This window comes from Perca fluviatilis, chromosome 14 (genome assembly GCF_010015445.1).
Source record: "Perca fluviatilis chromosome 14, GENO_Pfluv_1.0, whole genome shotgun sequence".
Taxonomy (NCBI): domain Eukaryota; kingdom Metazoa; phylum Chordata; class Actinopteri; order Perciformes; family Percidae; genus Perca; species Perca fluviatilis.
Window position 1 is genome coordinate 25,817,665 of NC_053125.1, and position 18,765 is coordinate 25,836,429.

The following is an 18,765-nucleotide window of genomic DNA, read 5'->3' on the forward strand; positions in this document are numbered from 1 at the left end:
CCCTTTCTGACTCCTGATGAGTCAGCTTGGTTCCATCAGTTTGGAGTGACTAACACAACAGACGGCATGCCTCTTTCCTTTAATCCGCTATTTTTATGGATCATTTTGGAGTATTCGTGCTTAGCTTTACTTTTCCACTTTGGACTTTCTCTGTACTCTTTCTTGAGTATAGTCGTCGACACGGCCAGTGAAGGTAAGCTTTACGGCAGTAAAAGTGCTGATAAGGAATTATGGTTCCTCGAGTTTTATACATTATCATTTGTCCTGTTTCTATGTCCGTAGTTTTTCGTCTGCCTGATCTGAGCTGTGATCCTGAGTTTCCTAATGACCGGACACAGGCATGTTCCTGGGGTCATTTGTTAATAAGGTCATTAAATTACAATCAAATGTGTGGTAGAAATTTACCGTGAAGGAAGCTGTCCTTCTTATAAGAAGTTCAGTCTCTTGTTTTGATGTATCAAGACCTTTTTATTACGTGCTGCACGGGGAGAAGACGGAAAGCGTTCTCTCCCTTTCCTCTCCCAAGTATCTCCCTAATATATACAAAATAGGAAAACACAGAAAAAAACAATAGTCCCTGTCTCAGAAAGGAGACCTGTTGACAATTAGGGCTGCACAATATGAGGAAAATATCTAATTGCGATTATTTTTGACTGACATTGCGATTGCGATAGGATTCACGATATTGGAGGGAATGATCGTTTTTGTATCACTGGTATGGTCATTTGTAGGCAATAGGAATCTGGGTATTTTGGTGATAACCAAAAGTAAAATATAATATGAATAAATTAATGTTTTAAGATTAAATATGAATATTACAAAAGTCTTAAGACAACTATTAATTTCTTTAGAATGTAACTGAAGGAAATCGCTTTGGTAGACGTGTCAATTGAGGTTTTCATTAATGCTGTGGTTATATAATAAAATATTATTGGACAAGCTTAATTCAGAATAATTTCCTAGGATGTTTACTAGAAAGGACTATGTCATTTAGGAATACATAATATAGGATGAGAATGTTTTGTTATACTTCAAATTCATTGTATCAAGTTCATTATTAGCATAGAGAGAGTTTTAGTCGGCTGAACATGCTAAAATCTAAAATGTATCTATAGGCAAGAATACAACTTGGATGGAGAATAAAGTTTCCAATAGTGAAAAATAATGGATATTTACTAAATGAAAAAATAAATGAAGCGTTCTTTCCAAGAAATTCTTCATTGCCCTGTAATTAGTACCAAATTATGTAGTTCTTTCCAAGAAACTTTCTAGGGAATTATTAGGAAAATAACTGTAAATCACAGACCTGTAAAATGAAACTTCATTGGTTCCTTTGTAAAGAATCTACAGCATCTGATTGAGAATATCATTTATGCGAGGATTTTCTGTAACTTCCTTTGACTTTTATTACATTGCGTTTTCCCTCATGCAATGGCCGGGGATTTAGTTTTTTTAAAACAGCACTGCAACTGTTTGTACATTTGTTTCTAATACAGATTATAGTTCACAAACCCTGCAACGTTTAACCATCATGACTGCACAGTCAGTTAACTTATTTATTATTATTATTCTCATTTTCATTGAAAATTATTAACATTGAAAGAAATTAAAATGATTATAGTGTGATTGTTGCGAGGATCTGTACCAAACAAAGATGTTTTCTTTAGTATGTAGGATACGATGTATAGGCCAGTACGTCTCTGCAGCACCACAATACTTAATTCAGAATGGTTTGACAGATATTGTGCCCCCCCTGCAATTCGGATATTGCACTAGTCCATATTGCAATTTCGATACAATTGTGATTAATTGTGCAGCCCTACCATTGACCCATGCATATTACAATTGAGAAAGATCCTCACAAGTCATGTTAATGTAGGTCACACATCCCGTTGTGTGGAAAGCAGATGCCCTCCTGGTGAGATGTCTCCCGACCATTTGTATGGAGAAAGAAACCCTTAAATCCCTCAGACTAATGTAATAATCTTTAATCTAAAATATTCATTTCTCACTGACGCAAACACTTTTCATTGGTTATTGAGCATGATAATTCTGCCCAATGGTGAAATACAGTATTGCAAAGAAAGGTTTGTCATAGTAGTGTTAATTTTGTCACCTATTTTTAATTTAGTCTTAGTCTTGTGCCAAATGTCCTTGTTAGTTTTAGTCATATTTAGTCATTCACATATCTTTTTTTTGTTAGTCAAGTATTAGTCGACTAAAAGTCTCATCATTTTAGTCTAGTTGTAGTCAAAAGAGAACTCAAGGTATCTTAGTCAAGTTTTAGTCAAAACATTTTAGTCTCGTCTTTTTTCGTCAACAATAATGCATGTTAATTTAGTCTTAGTCAGCGTTTTTGGACATTGGCGCAGTCTCGTCATCGTCTCGTCTTAGTCATGGAAAAAAAGGTCGTTGACGAACATATTTAGTCTCGTCTCGTCTGACGAAATTAACACTATGTCATAGGTTTAGAATAAAGATTCATTTGGCTGTTTTCCAATAAACATAGATTGCGTCTTTGTGTTCTGTGACATGTATATAATCACTATCTTTGAACAGCCGGTTGTAAGAGGAAGTTGCAGGTTCAAGGTTCAGGTTCAAGTTATCTTTATTATCCCCGGAGGGCAATTTGGTTTATTTATAAACCGAAATCATTTCTTATTAGCGTTTTTCCAGCTGATTACGCAATAGCAAAGAGGTAAATTAGATAACAATTTCACCTTAAATGAGACCTATTATATATCGTTTTCAGCTTCGTACTTGTATTTTGTGTTTTCACGAGAAAATGTTTACATGCTTTGATGATTCAAAAAAACTCTTCATTTTTCTCATAATATCCATGGTTGCTTCTGTTTTCCCCTCTGTTGGAGCGCCTGTCTCTTTAAGACTCCCACCAATGAAGGCTTCTTAAAGCGTAACTCTCGCAAAAATGCAACCTATAGGGTCTTTTTGTGAATGTACCCGAGTCAAACTTTAGTTTAAAAGCATAATTAGGAGGACGGAAGCGCCACTTTTCAGATTTACCGTATTCTTGTTTTTAGTCAAATGGCCTTTTGAGTGTTAGGGGCACTACTATAATCGCATCAAAATCACTATTTTTAAAATAGTTGATCTCCGAATGAAACATAACCGGGAGGAGAGTAAAGATGGAAGTCTCCTAAAGCTTAGTTCCATATACAGCCTAGGGTACTTTCCATAAAACCATCTCTCAATGCAAAACAAACCAGCTATTAGGCTAACAGACATAAAACCATGCCAATCTCTAGGTATGGTGAAGGGTATGTGATGATGGGGGGGTATGGTGAAGGGTATGTGATGATGGGGGTATGGTGAAGGGTATGTGATGATGTGGGGGTATGGTGAAGGGTATGTGTGATGTGGGGGTATGGTGAAGGGTATGTGATGATGTGGGGGTATGGTGAGGGGTATGTGATGATGTGGGGGGTATGGTGAAGGGGTATGTGATGATGTGGAGGTATGGTGAAGGGTATGTGATGATGTGGGGGTATGGTGAAGGGTATGTGATGATGTGGGGGTATGGTGAAGGGGTATGTGATGATGTGGAGGTATGGTGGGGGTATGTGATGATGTGGGGTATGGAAGGGGTATGTGATGATGTGGGGTATGGTGAAGGGGTATGTGATGTGTGGGGGTATGGTGGGGGTATGTGATGATGTGGGGGGTATGGTGAGAGGCTATGTTGATGTGGGTATGGTAGAACTATGTTGTGATGGGGGTTATGGTTGAGGGTATGTGATATAGGGGGGTATGGTGAAGGGGTATGTGATGATGTGGGGGTATGTGAATTGTGTGTGGGGTATGGTAGAGGTATGTGATGATGTAGAGGTATGGTGAGGGTATGTGATGTAGTGGGGGTATGGTGAAGGGTATGTGATGATGTGGGGGTATGGTGAAGGGTATGTGATGATGGGGGGGTATGGTGAAGGGTATGTGATGATGGGGGGGTAGTGAAGGGTATGTGATGATGTGGGGGATGGTGAAGGGTATGTGTGATGTGGGGGGTATGTGGTATGTTGTGTGGGGGATGGTGAAGGGTATGTGTGATGTGGGTGGTGAAGGGGTATGTGATGTGTGGGGGTATGGTGAAGGGTATGTGATTGTGGGGGTATGGTGAGTATGTGATGATGTGGTTATGTGGGTATGTGATGTGTGGTTATGGTGAAGGGTGTGATGATGTGGGGGTATGGTGGGTATGTGTGTGTGGGGGTTTGAGGTATGTATTGTGGTGTGGAAGGGTATGTGTGATGTGGGGTGGTGTGTGGATGTGTGGGGGTATGGTGAGGTTGTGATGATGTGGGGTATGGTGGGGTATGTGATGATGTGGGGGTATGGTGAGGTATGTGATGTGTGGGGGTATGTAGGTGTGGTGTGGGGGATGGAAGGTATGTGATGATGGGGGTTATGGTGAGGGGGGGGTGGGGTTGTGTGTGTGGGGGAGGTGAGGTGTGGAGGGGTATGGTGTGTGGGGTGTTGTTATGTGGTGTGGGGTGTGATGGTAGGGGGTATGTGAGTTGTGTGTGTGGGGGGGGGAGTGGGGGGGTATAGTGAGGGTTGTGATGGTGGGGGATGGAGTATGTGATGTGTGGGGTGTAGTGAAGGGTATGTTGAAGGGTATGTGTGTGTGGGGGGGTGAGGGTTGTGTGTGTGGGGGGGTTGGTGAGTTGTGTGTGTGGGGGTATGGTGGTTGTGATGTGTGGGGGTATAGTGGAGGGTGGTGGTGGGTATGGTGAGGTGGGGGGGTTGGTGGGTATGTGTATGTGGGGGGGTAGTTGTGTGGGTATGGTGAAGGGGTGTGGGGGGGTGAGGGTTGTGTGTGTGGTATGGTGGATATGTGTGATGTGGATATGGTGGAGGTATGTGTGATGGGGGTATGGTGAGGTATGTGTGATGTAGTGGTGGGGTATGTGTGATGTGGGGGTTTAATGGCAAAATAAACATCTCTTATGGGAATTGTTGGGTGGATTGTGTTATGAGTTTAGATTAATGTTGTGTTGATTATTTTAGAGGACCACATTTACACTATTATACAACTGACTTAATACTTTCATTGTAGCAAATGTCATTTCTTCGTGTTGTCCATTAAAAGATATAATGAAATAATTATTAAAATGTGAGGGGTGTACTCACTTTTGTGAGATACTGTAAGTGCCATAATTCGTTGTTTTGTCGTTGAGTGAGAAAACATATTGACCTTGTAGTTGAAAAGGAGTCTCATAAAGAAAATATTAAAATCAATAGATGTGTTCATTAGCATTGGTCGACTCTTTTTGACTGGTGTGATGAGCGAGAGTGGAAAAACCAACAGCTAAAGTGTTCAAAACCTTTCTTTTTATTAATCTCTGTGAACACAAACAATGTTCTCAAGCACTTGCGTTAAGTGTGATGTAAGAGCCCCTGGTGAGCAAGGTTTCATGTTGTGTAGAGCCTTTTAGTGTTTTAAAATGTTGATTTTAATGCTGACAAAAAGTGAGTGCCCTTAGCACTCCCATTCAAAGGCCATTTGACTGCGAAAATACGGTCAATTTTGAAAGGCTTTTGTCCCTAATTATGCTTTTAAACAAAATTTTGAGGGTACATTCACAAAAACACCCTAGGTTGCATTTTGGTTGAGGTTACGGCTCTAATCAAATACTACACAGCCGGACATGTTTCAGCAGTAATTTGACCTGGGGATGGGGGAGAAATTAACAACATTGGGAGCCAAGATTACAGGTTTCCTAATTTGGCAGCATGTAGAAAACAAGAGACAATGTTAGCAGCTGCAGTAGTAGCTGCATTGAGCTTAATTACTATGTCATACTATGTTACGTTACGTTTACATTGAGAACAGTGGGAAATCTGAGATTTTTTCCTCATGGGGATTTCTTTAAAATACCTCATTATTTAAAAGGGGTGATAGAATGCAAAACCGATTTTACCCCGTCATAGTTGAATGAGGACAGTTCGGTGGGTAAATAGGACATACATAGAAGCTCAAAATCCCACTGACACCCCTTTACTATGAAAATCTCATATTTTGAAACTGCTGCTGAAAACGGGTGAATCTCAACAAAGCTGGAAGTTGACATCAACCTCCCAAAAACCGGAACCTTTGTCAGCCCATGGGTGTATTAAGAGAACGGTCACTCTTATTTACACATAGACTACACAACTGACCTGAGATCAGCTAGTCTTCCGAATCTAGGTGGCGCTTGAATCTCTGCTATTCCATTACAAAATTCACTTCTGAAACTTTTTTATGGCGGAAAGAATCAACTATGTAAAGCTCAAAAATAGTCCGTTTTCACGAAAATGGATGGCTAATTGCAAATTTTTGTCCGACTGTGTGTCGGAGTTAAAGCGCGGTGCTGCCTGTGTTGTTGCCTCCGTCGCCCAGCCTGCCTTCCTTCACACACCCCGGCCTGCTCTGAGGTACTTGGAGCTCCGTCATGACTGGCAGCCCACGGCACTCCATACCCAGCGTAAAGTCACCGGTTTTGGATAATGGACTACTACACGCTGGTGCTCTGACAGAGCTCCAGGGCCTCCAGTTCCCCTAATTCCTAATGCCAGGTGTGTGTGAGTGAGTAGCGGGTCAGAGAGCTGCTATCAGCAATCTCTTACACCACAGGTTTAAGTTAATCTTATAATGTGTGTAATTATAATGTGTTGAGTTATTTAAACAAACGATCGGTGAAATACACTCTTGTCCTTGAGTCTCATTGATAGAGCCTGCTTGGCTGGATGGAGCTATAGCTAGGGAGGCTAGCTATAGCTAGCCCTTCTTAAATTACTCTGGAATTCACAAAATTCATTAACTTGAAATCGGACACCGTTGTTAGCTTTATAAAACATTTAGTTAGATGTTGGAACTGCGCTTGACGAAATTCAAACTGTAAATATACTCAGAATTACGCGAAAATGAAGCTAACTATCCGTGATTTGTAGCTACACAGGTAGCTAGGATTGAAGGAACAGTCGCAGCTAACGAAACCCTTACGGCTCACAAATATTCATCAACTTGAAATCGGACACCGTTGTTAGCTTTTATAAGACATTTAGTTAGATGTTGTAAGTGGTTGTGTGAGAAATTCTAACCGTAAAATATACTCGAATAAGATCAAAATGAAGCTAGCTTACTAGCCGCAATCTTGTACACCTAGGATTGTAGGGACTGTCGCAGCTAACAAAACCCTTACAGCTCACAAATATTCATTAACTTGAAATCGGACACCCGTTGTTAGCTTTATAAAACATATAGTTAGATGTGTAAGTGGCGTGACAAAATTCAAACTGTAAATATACTCGAATTACGATAAAAATGAAGCTAACTAGCATAAATCTGTACACATAGGATTGAAGGGACGAAGTCACATGGAAACCCTTACAGCTCACAAATATTCATTAACTTGAGAAATCGGGACACCGTTGTTAGCTTTATAAGACATTATAGGTATATATTGTATAGCTAAGTGGTGACATTGTGTGTAACATGTGGTAAGAGATTGCTGGTGTAACAAGCTCGCTGACCGCGCTCTCACTCTCGCCACAACGGGCCATTTAGGCTAGCAGGAAGAGGGTTACAGGCCCTGGAGCTCTTGTCAGGGCTGCCAGCCGCAACGGAGCTCACAGCAGGCCGGGGTTTGAAGGAAGCTAGCCAAGGGCCGGGCAGCTATCACCGCTTGAAGTCCGGCACACAAACTTTTTACCATATTTGCAATTAGCCATCAATTCGTAAACGGCCCATATTTGAGCTTCGTTTATATAGTTGATTTCTCACATAAAAAGTCTCAGAAGTGAATTTTGGTAATGAAACCTTGCAGTGTCGGGAATACGAGATTCTGTCGCTTCTCTAATGGTTGTGTATTGGGGATTACTCAACCAATCAGCCAAGATCTCTAATGTCCGCCTCATGGCAGATTCGGTCCAACCAATCAGCCAAGAGCTCATCTAAATATTCATGACCATACCTCATATTTGGAAGAAAAAGCTCTGTTACAAATAGGGCCAAAACACAGGGATGCATAAGGGCCAATAAAATATCAACCAGGCCATTTTCAGCCCAACTAATGTTACATACCCCATTAGAGACCATAAGAACAATATGTGAAATAATACCCTATATAATCATTCTATCACTCCTTTAAAGTTTTGATACGCCCCGTTTTAAAGGTCCCATGGCATGAAAAATGTCACTTTATGAGGTTTTTAACATTTAATATGAGTTCCCCAGCATGCCTATGGTCCCCAGTGGCTAGAAATGGTGATAGGTCTAAACCGAGCCCTGGGTATCCTAGGCTCTGCCTTTGAGAAAATGAAAGCTCAGATGGACCAATCAGGAATCTTCTCCTTATGAGGTCATAAGAGCAGTTACGTCCCCTTCTGCTTTGCCCAGCCCAGAGAATTTGGCCCACCACATAGAGAGAGAGACATCATGGCGTTCTCAAACCAGCAAAGTGGTAGTTGGTCAAGGCCACACCCCACCCTCCACCCACTCTGCCCCCCCTCCTCCTCCTCAATAGCTTCCTTCACATCCCAAGGAAAGCTCTTTGTGGGACTGGGGACTAGTGGCTGTAATTTGCACCAAAGCTGAATTTCGAAAAGAGACTCCAGACAGTATTAGGGACCACTCAAGGTCTATATAAAGAGACTTCGGATACAGTATTAGGGGACCACTAAGGTCTCATATAAAGAGACTTCAGATACAGTATAGGCCACCAAGGCATATAAAACACACTCTCAGATTAGCATTAGGGGGACCACTAAGGTCTATAGCAGGACTTCAGATACAGTATTAGGGGACCAATAAGGTCTATAAAAAAGAGACTTTGTTGGGATACCTAAGGGTCCCATATCTATAAAAACCTACTTCCGATACAGTATTAGGGGACCGCTAAGGTCTATATAAAAGAGACTTCAGATACAGTGATTAGGGGACTCACTAAGGTCTGTCGTAAAAGAGACTTCAGATACAGTATTAGGGCAGCACCACTAAGGTCTACATAAAAAGAGACTTCAGATACAGTATTAGGGACCACTAAGGCCCTATATAAAAGAGACTTCAGTGTATAAGTATTAGAGGACCACTAAGGTCTATATAAAAGAGACTTCAGATACAGTATTAGGGGACCACTAAGGTCTATATAAAAGCATCCAAAGGGCACTTCATGTCATGGGGACCTTTAACAGGAAAATCCCTACAATGATAAACGCTTCCCCATTTTCCAGATCTGTCTCTGGTGATCGGGCTCACTCTAGCCAATCGTGGTCTCCTCTGGGTGGTGAGGATGTCATCCTGCTGTCACGTGGGAGCCTCAGCTCAACGTGGGAGGAGATGACGGTGGGAGTGGTGGAGAGCTCCACATCAAGCTGGACACTAGAGATCCACAGAGCGCACTGCCACCGGGTATGTCCACCGGGCACACGGTACTAAACAGCACAAGGAGGACATGAAGAAGCTGGATGCACGTCGGGAGGACGGAGATGTCTTCACAGACTGGGTCTGAAACACGGAAACATCTCAGCTAAAGATCAGCAACGTGGATGTGCTTTGGACCCTCAAGGAAGCTAAGGGTAGATGCCAACTCCCACAGTTGAGAGGGCTTCAGTCATTAGGGCTACTGAGTAGGTAAGGTGCTGATTGCAGATCTAAATCTGTAAGTAAATAAACATTTTTATGAGAGTGACAACGCCAATCTCCACTAAACCCAAAACACAAAGCCAAAAGCCCATGCCAGAAATTTCACTTAGTATGAGGCTTTTATTATATTAAGAGGAGTTCCCCAGCCTGCCCATGTCCCCAGTGCTAGAAATGGGATAGGTGTAAACCTACCCTGCATCCTTGCTCTGCTTTGAGTAAATGGAATCGGAATGGATATCGGGAATCTTCCCACATAATAAGACAATTTTACTCCCTCCCCTTTTGCTGCTTCCCTTAGATTTGGTCTCCCATGAGAGAGCGGAGAGAGAGAGACATCATGGCTTTCAAACGAGCAAAATGGCAGTTGGTCAAACCACACCTCCCATCTCCTCCTCAATAGCTACAGACACAGAAATGGCACATCCTAAGGAAAGCTCCTCATGTAATCTCTATGCCAAGGCTGAATTTCGGAAAGAGACAGTATTAGGGGACCACTATTCAACTATATAAAGAGACTTCATGATACAGTATTAGAGACCCACTAAGGTCCATATAAAAGAGACTCTCAGATACAAAGTATTAGGGACCAATTAAGGTCTATATATAAAAGAGACTTTAGATACAGTATTAGGGGGACCTCACTAAGGTTCATAGTAAAAGAGACTTCAGATACAGTATTAGGGGACCACTAAGGTTCATATATAAAGAGACTTCAGATACAGTATTAGGGGACCACTCTAAGGTCTATATAAAGAGGCCCTTGTGGATACAGTAGGGATAGGGACCACTAAGGTCTATATAAAAGAGACTTCAGATACAGTATTAGGACCACTACACCATATGTTATAGACTTCAGATACAGTATTAGAGGACCACCAAGGTCTATAAAAGACTTCAGATACAGTATTAGGACCAATTAAGGTCTATATGTGCGAGACTTCAGATACAGTATTAGGGGGACCACCAAGGTTCATATAAAAGAGACTTCAGGATACAGTATTAGGGGACCACTAAGGTCTATATAAAAGAGACTTCAGATACAGTATTAGAGGACCACACTAAGGTCTATAAAAGAGGACTTCAGATACAGTATTAGGGGACCACTACCTATATAAAAGAGACTCTTACACAGTATTAGGGGACCACTAAGGTCTATATAAAAGAGACTCTGATACAGTGCATTAGGGGACCACTAAGGTTCATATAAAGAGACTCTCAGATACAGTATTGGGGATCCACTAAGGTTCATATAAAAAGAGACTTCAGGATACAGTATTGGGGGACCACTCAAGGCTCATATAAAAGAGACTTCAGATACAGTAGGGGACCACTACCACAAAAAGCATCCAAAGAGCTAATCTGATCTGTATTAAAGGTCATGGGACCCTTTGTGCGATCACCTAAATGGCATATTGGATTTCACAGACCGTTTTACATTTTCCAGGTTAACAGTCTCGGCTTCGAGAGGTGTGGGTCACCTCGCTATGTTCTTGGCTTAATGTGATAAAAGGATGCTGGGGAAATATAAGGGACGCCTCTTTATGTTTAAGCTTTATTTTGTTATTGTCTTATTTTTTAGATTTTTATTTTATTTGTTTCTGACAAAAAAAATCCTGCCAAACATACCACAAAAAACCACATATGTGATGATGTGGGGGTATGGTGAAGGGTATGTGATGATGTGGGGGGTATGGTGAAGGGTATGTGATGATGTGGGGTATGAGTGAAAGGGTATGTAGTGATGATGTAGGGGTATAGGTAGAAGGGTATGTGATGATGTGGGGGGTATGGTGGAAGGAGTATGTGATGATGTGGGGGTATGGTGAAGAGGTATGTGATGGGGGGTATGGTGAAGGGTATGTGATGATGTGGGGTATGGTGAAGGGTATGTGATGATCAGCAGGGAATTTATGGTGAAGGGTATGTTGAAGGGTATGTGATGATGTGAGGGTATGGTGAAGGGTATGTGATGATGTAGAGTGGTGAAGGGTATGTGATGATGTGGGGGTATGGTGAAGGGGTATGTGATGATGATGTAGGGGGTATGGTGGAAGGGTATGTGATGATGTAGAGTATGGTGAAGGTATGTGATGATGTGGGGGGTATGGTGAAGGGTATGTGATGATGTGGGGGTATGGTAGAGAATTTATGTGATGATGGGGGGTATGGTGGGAATTGTATGTGATGATGTAGGGGTATGGTGAAGGTATGTGATGATGTAGGTATGGTGAAGGGTATGTGATGATGTGGGGGTATGGTGAAGGGTAATTGTGATGATGGGGGGTATGGTGAAGGGTATGTGATGATGTGGGGGGTATGGTGAAGGGTATGTGATGATGTGGGGGCCATATTATCAGGATGCATAGTATCTGGATCCATGAAATAACTGGCCTTTAAAAATAAACATCTGCCTGCCTCTATGGGAATTTAACATAGGGGTGGACTGACTTGTGTTGCCAGCAGTTTAGACATTAATGGCTGTGTGTTGAGTTATTTTGAGGGGACAGCACATTTACACTATTATACAAGCTGGACACTTAATACTTTACATTGTAGCAAAGTGTCATTTCTTCAGTGTTGTCCCATTAAAAGATATAATGAAATAATTATTAAAATGTGAGGGGTGTACTCACTTTTGTGAGATACTGTAAATGCCCAGATAATTCGTTGTTTTGTCGTTAGTGAAAAACAATATTGACCTTGTAGTTGAAAAAGGAGTCTCATAAAAGAAAATATTAAAATCAATAGATGTGTTCATTCGCATTCGGAGGTCGACTCTTTTTGACTGGTGTGATGGCGACGAGTGGAAAAACCAACAGCTAAAGTGTTCAAAACCTTTCTTTTTATTAATCTCTGTGAACACAAACAATGTTCTCAACGCTTGCGTTAAGGTGTAGAGCCCCTGGTGAGCAAGGTTTCATGTTGTGTCGAGCCTTCTTAGTGTTTTAAAAATGTTGATTTTAATGCTGTCAAAAGTAGTGCCCTTAGCACTCCCATTCAAAAGGCCATTTGACTAAAAACGAAAATACGGTCAATTTTGAAAGTGGCGCTTTTGTCCTAATTATGCTTTTAAACAAAATTTTGACTCGGGTACATTCACAAAAACACCCTAGGTTGCATTTTGGTGAGAGTTACGCTTTAATCAAATACTACACAACCGGACATGTTTCAGCAGTAATTTGACCTGAAATTGGGGAGAAATTAACAACATTGGGAGCCAAGATTACAGGTTTCCCTAACTTAGCATGTAGAAAACAAGAGACAATGTTAACGCTGCAGTAGTAGCTGCATTGAGCTTCGTACTATGTCATACTATGTTACGTTACGTTTACATTGAGAACAGTGGGAAATCTGAGATTTTTCCTCATGGGGATTTCTTTAAAATACCTCATTATTTAAAGGGGTGATAGAATGCAAAACCGATTTTACCCTGTCATAGTTGAATGAGGACAGTTCGGTGGGTAAATAGGACATACATAGAAGCTCAAAATCCCACTGACACCCCTTTACTATGAAAATCTCATATTTTGAAACTGCTGCTGAAAACGGGCGAATCTCAACAAAGCTGGAAGTTGACATCAACCTCCCAAAAACCGGAACCTTTGTCAGCCCATGGGTGTATTAAGAGAACGGTCACGCCCCAACATTTACATAGACTACACAACTGACCTGAGATCAGCTAGTCTTCCGAATCTAGGTCGCGCAGATCTCTGCTATTCCATTACAAAATTCACTTCTGAAACTTTTTTATGCGAGAAATCAACTATGTAAAGCTCAAAAATAGTCCGTTTTACGAAAATGGATGGCTAATTGCAAATTTTGTCCGACTGTGTGTCGGAGTTAAGCGCCGGTGCTGCCTGTGTTGTTGCCGCCGCCCAGCCTTCGCCTTCACACACCCCGGCCTGCTCTGAGGTACTTGGAGCTCCGTCATGACTGGCAGCCCACGGCACTCCATACCCGCGCAAAGTCACCGGTTTTTGGATAATGGACTACTACACGCTGGTGCTCTGACAGAGCTCCAGGGCCTGCAGTTCCCCTATTCCTAATGCCAGGTGTGTGTGAGTGAGAGCGCGGTCAGAGAGCTTGTTACGCCAGCAATCTCTTACCACAGGTTTAAGTTAATCTTATAATGTGTGTAATTATAATGTGTTGAGTTATTTAAACAAACGATCGGTGAAATACACGCCTCTTGTCCGCGAGTCTCATTGATAGAGCCTGCGGCTGGATGGAGCTATAGCTAGAGGAGGCTAGCTATAGCTAGCCTCTTCTTAGAATTACTCTGGAATTCACAAAAATTCATTAACTTGAAATCGGACACCGTTGTTAGCTTTATAAAACATTTAGTTAGATGTTGTATAACTGGCTTGACGAAATTCAAACTGTAAATATACTCAGAATTACGCCGAAAATGAAGCTAACTATCCGTGATTTGTAGCTACACAGGTAGCTAGGATTGAAGGGACAGTCGCAGCTAACGAAACCCTTACGGCTCACAAATATTCATCAACTTGAAATCGGACACCGTTGTTAGCTTTATAAGACATTTAGTTAGATGTGTAAGTGGTGTGACGAAATTCTAACCGTAAATATACTCGAATTACGACCAAAAATGAAGCTAGCTTACTAGCCGCAATCTTGTACACCTAGGATTGTAGGGACTGTCGCAGCTAACAAAACCCTTACAGCTCACAAATATTCATTAACTTGAAATCGGACACCGTTGTTAGCTTTATAAAACATATAGTTAGATGTGTAAGTGGCGTGACAAAATTCAAACTGTAAATATACTCGAATTACGACCAAAAATGAAGCTAACTAGCCGCAATCTGTACACATAGGATTGAAGGGACAGTCGCAGCTAACGAAACCCCTTACAGCTCACAAATATTCATTAACTTGAAATCGGACACCGTTTATTAGCTTTATAAGACATTTAGGTATATGTTGTATAGCTAAGTGGCGTGGACATTGTGTGTAACATGTGGTAAGAGATTGCTGGTGTAACAAGTTCGCTGACCGCTCTAACTCTACACAACGGGCCATTTAGCTAGGCAGGAAGAGGGGAGTTACAGGCCCTGAGCTCTGTCAGGGCTGCCAGCCATAACGGAGCTCACAGCAGGCCGGGTCTGTGAAGGAAGGCTACGTGCGGCGCAGGGCAGCTACACCGCCGCAAGTCCGACACACAGTCTTACCATATTTGCAATTAGCCATCAATTTTCGGTAAACGGCCCATATTTGAGCTTTATATAGTTGATTTCACACAAAAAAAGTCTCAGAAGTGAATTTGGTAATGAAACCTTGCAGTGTCTGGAATATGAGATTCTGTCAGCTTCTCTAATGGTTGTGTATTGGGGATTCCCAACCAATCAGCGCCAATCTCTAATGTCTGCCTATGGCAATTCGCTCAACCAATCAGCGCGCAGCTCATCTAAATATTCATGACCATACCATATTTGGAAGAAAAGCTCTTGTTACAAATAGGGCCAAAACACAGGGATGCATAAGGGCCAATAAAATATCAACCAGGCCATTTTCAGCCCAACTAATGTTACATACCCCATTAGGAGACCATAAGGAACAGTGTGAAATACCCTATATAATCATTCTATCACCCCTTTAAAGTTTTGGCCACGTTTTAAAGGTCCCATGGCATGAAAATGTCACTTTATGAGGTTTTTTAACATTAATATGAGTTCCCCCAGCATGCCTATGGTCCCCCAGTGGCTAGAAATGGTGATAGGTCTAAACCGAGCCCTGGGTATCCTGCTCTGCCTTTGAGAAAATGAAAGCTCAGATGGACCAATCAGGAATCTTCTCCTTATGAGGTCATAAGGAGCAAGGTTACCTCTTTTCCTTTCTGCTTGCTTCGCCCAGAGAATTTGGCCCACCCATGAGAGAGAGAGACATCATGGCTTTCAAACGAGCAAAGTGGTAGTTGGTCAAGGCCACACCCCCCACCCTCCACCTGGCCCCCCTGCCCCCTCCTCCTCAATAGCTTCCTTAGCACATCCTAAGGAAAGCTCTTTGTGGGACTGGGACTAGTGGCTGTAATTCTGCACCAAAGCTGAATTTCGGGAAAGAGACTTCAGATACAGTATTAGGGGACCACTAAGGTCTATATAAAAGAGACTTCAGATACAGTATTAGTGGACCACTAAGGTCTATATAAAAGAGACTTCAGATACAGTATTAGGGGACCACTAAGGTCTATATAAAAGAGACTTCAGATACAGTATTAGGGGACCACTAAGGTCTATATAAAAGAGACTTCAGATACAGTATTAGGAGGACCACTAAGGTCTATATAAGAAATAGATCTCAGATACAGTATTAGGGGACCACAAGGTCTATATAAAAGATACTTCAGATACAGTATTAGGGGACCACTAAGGTCTATATAAAAGAGACTTCAGATACAGTATTAGGGGACCACTAAGGTCTATGTAAAAGAGACTTCAGATACAGTATTAGGAGACCACTAAGGCCTATATAAAAGAGACTTCAGATACAGTATTAGGGGACCACTAAGGTCTATATAAAAGAGACTTCAGATACAGTATTAGAGGACCACTAAGGTCTATATAAAAGAGACTTCAGATACAGTATTAGGGGACCACTAAGGTCTATATAAAAGCATCCAAAGGGCACCATGTCATGGGACCTTTTAACAGGAAAATCCCGACAATGATAAAACGTTCCCTCTATTTTCCAGATCTGCCTCAGGTGATCGGGTCACTTCAGCCAATCGTGGCCCCTCTGGGTGGTGATGTCATCCTGCCGTGTCACGTGGAGCCTCAGCTCAACGTGGAGGAGATGACGGTGGAGTGGTGGAGAGTCGACATCAAGCTGGACACTAGAGATCCACAGAGCGACTACCGGTATGTCCACCGTTACCACGACAAACAGCACAAGGAGGACATGAAGAAGCTGATGTACGCCGGGAGGACGGAGATGTTCACAGACGGTCTGAAACACGGAAACATCTCGCTAAAGATCAGCAACGTGATGTGCTTTGACCAAGGAAGTTACAGATGCCAAATCCCCCAGTTGGAGAGGGCTTCAGTCATTAAAATTACTGTTGGTAAGTTTCTATTTCTAGATCACTAAAATCTGTTAAGGTAAATAAACATTTCATTATTGAGTTTACATACGCCAATCTTCCACTATTACTCCAAATTTGACAATATGCCAAATTTAAAGGTCCCATGCCGTGAAATTTCACTTTATGAGGTTTTTTAACATTAATATGAGTTCCCCCAGCCTGCCTATGGTCCCCCAGTGGCTAGAAATGGTGATAGGTGTAAACCGAGCCCTGGGTATCCTGCTCTGCCTTTGAGTAAATGAAAGCTCAGATGGACCAATCAGGAATCTTCTCATTATGAGGTCATAAGGAGCAATTTTACCTCCCCTTTCTCTGCTTTGCCCACCCAGAGAATTTGGCCCCCCCATGAGAGAGCGAGAGAGAGAGACATCATGGCTTTCAAACGAGCAAAATGGCAGTTGGTCAAGACCACACCTCCCATCTCCTCCTCAATAGCTACAGACACAGAAATGGCACATCCTAAGGAAAAGCTCATGTAATTCTGCGCCAAGGCTGAATTTCGGGAAAGAGACAGTATTAGGGGACCACTAAGGTCTATATAAAAGAGACTTCAGATACAGTATTAGAGGACCACTAAGGTCTATATAAAAGAGACTTCAGATACAGTATTAGGGGACCACTAAGGTCTATATAAAAGAGACTTCAGATACAGTATTAGGGGACCACTAAGGTCTATATAAAAGAGACTTCAGATACAGTATTAGGGGACCACTAAGGTCTATATAAAAGAGACTTCAGATACAGTATTAGGGGACCACTAAGGTCTATATAAAAGAGACTTCAGATACAGTATTAGGGGACCACTAAGGTCTATATAAAAGAGACTTCAGATACAGTATTAGGGGGACCACTAAGGTCTATATAAAAGAGACTTCAGATACAGTATTAGAGGACCACTAAGGTCTATAAAAAGAGACTTTCAGATACAGTATTAGGGGGACCACTAAGGTCTATATAAAAGAGACTTCAGATACAGTATTAGGGGACCACTAAGGTCTATATAAAAGAGACTTCAGATACAGTATTAGGGGACCACTAAGGTCTATATAAAAGAGACTTCAGATACAGTATTAGAGGACCACTAAGGTCATATAAAAGAGACTTCAGATACAGTATTAGGGGGACCACTACAAGGTCTATAAAAAGAGACTTCATACAGTATTAGGGGACCACTAAGGTCTATATAAAAGAGACTTCAGATACAGTATTAGGGGACCACTAAGGTCTATATAAAAGAGACTTCAGATACAGTATTAGGGGACCACTAAGGTCTATATAAAAGAGACTTCAGATACAGTATTAGGGGACCACTAAGGCCTATATAAAAGAGACTTCAGATACAGTAGGGGACCACTAATACAAAAGCATCCAAAGAGCTAATCTGATCTGTATTAAAGGTCATGGGACCTTTTAATGCGGATCACGTAAATGGCATATTGGATTTCACAGACTGTTTACATTTTCCCTCTGTGTTTAACAGCTCCGCCTGAGAGGTGTGGGTCACCTCCGCAGTGTTCTTGGCGCAATGTGATAAAGGATGCTGGGAAATATAAGGGACGTCTCTTTTATGTTTTTATTTTTTGTTATTGTCTTATTTTTTTTAGATTTTTTATTTTTATTTGTTTCTGACAAAAAAAAATCCTGCCACAAACACAACACAAAACCACAAACTCATCAGATATTACAATACATTATAATGCATTAGTCAGATTAATTCCCAAAATCCCTCTGAAAATGCAATATAGGGAGATTTTACTGATGTGTTGTTGTTGTTGTGTGTTGTGCAGCTCTACCCGTTCAACAATTGCAGATCCTGATGACTTTTATTGGACTGCTGGTGTCATCTAGTGGAGAAAAATGCTAATAGCAAGTGCAGTAACTCAGTGTTTACACTGGGAGGGAGGCACGATGAGTGCAGAGTACCAAGACGCTGAAACTGAAGCAGCTAAATAAAATTAAACCATCATTAATTGTGTGTCTTAGTGTGTTTCTTCTATATGTTGCTCCAAGAAAGCTAACCGTA

The 18,765-nt window shown here is 41.6% G+C and overlaps 1 protein-coding gene across 2 annotated transcripts; it reads left to right on the top strand.

Annotated features, from left to right (window-relative positions):
* Window positions 1–44: 44 nt before the first annotated feature.
* On the top strand, window positions 45–18,620 carry LOC120572176 (myelin-oligodendrocyte glycoprotein-like). 2 transcript variants are annotated; one of them, XM_039821351.1, is made up of 3 exons: window positions 45–193; window positions 16,353–16,721; window positions 18,530–18,620. In XM_039821351.1, exons 1-3 carry the CDS (start codon window positions 67–69, stop codon window positions 18,604–18,606), a joined length of 573 nt encoding a protein of 190 aa, XP_039677285.1. In that variant the 5' UTR covers window positions 45–66; the 3' UTR covers window positions 18,607–18,620. The 2 variants fall into 2 exon arrangements, with proteins under 2 accessions (XP_039677285.1, XP_039677284.1); XM_039821350.1 differs by lacking the exon at window positions 18,530–18,620 and adding an exon at window positions 18,223–18,376.
* The last annotated feature ends 145 nt before the right edge of the window (window positions 18,621–18,765 follow it).

Excerpts from the sequence above, each read along its gene's own strand:
- LOC120572176 (XM_039821350.1), top strand. The coding sequence starts at position 67 with ATGCCTCTTTCCTTTAATCCGCTATTTTTATGGATCATTTTGGAGTAT. Across the intron at positions 194-16,352 it reads CGTCGACACGGCCAGTGAAG|ATCTGCCTCAGGTGATCGGG; the intron begins GTAAGCTTTACG and ends TCTATTTTCCAG. Across the intron at positions 16,722-18,222 it reads AGTCATTAAAATTACTGTTG|CTCCGCCTGAGAGGTGTGGG; the intron begins GTAAGTTTCTAT and ends TGTGTTTAACAG.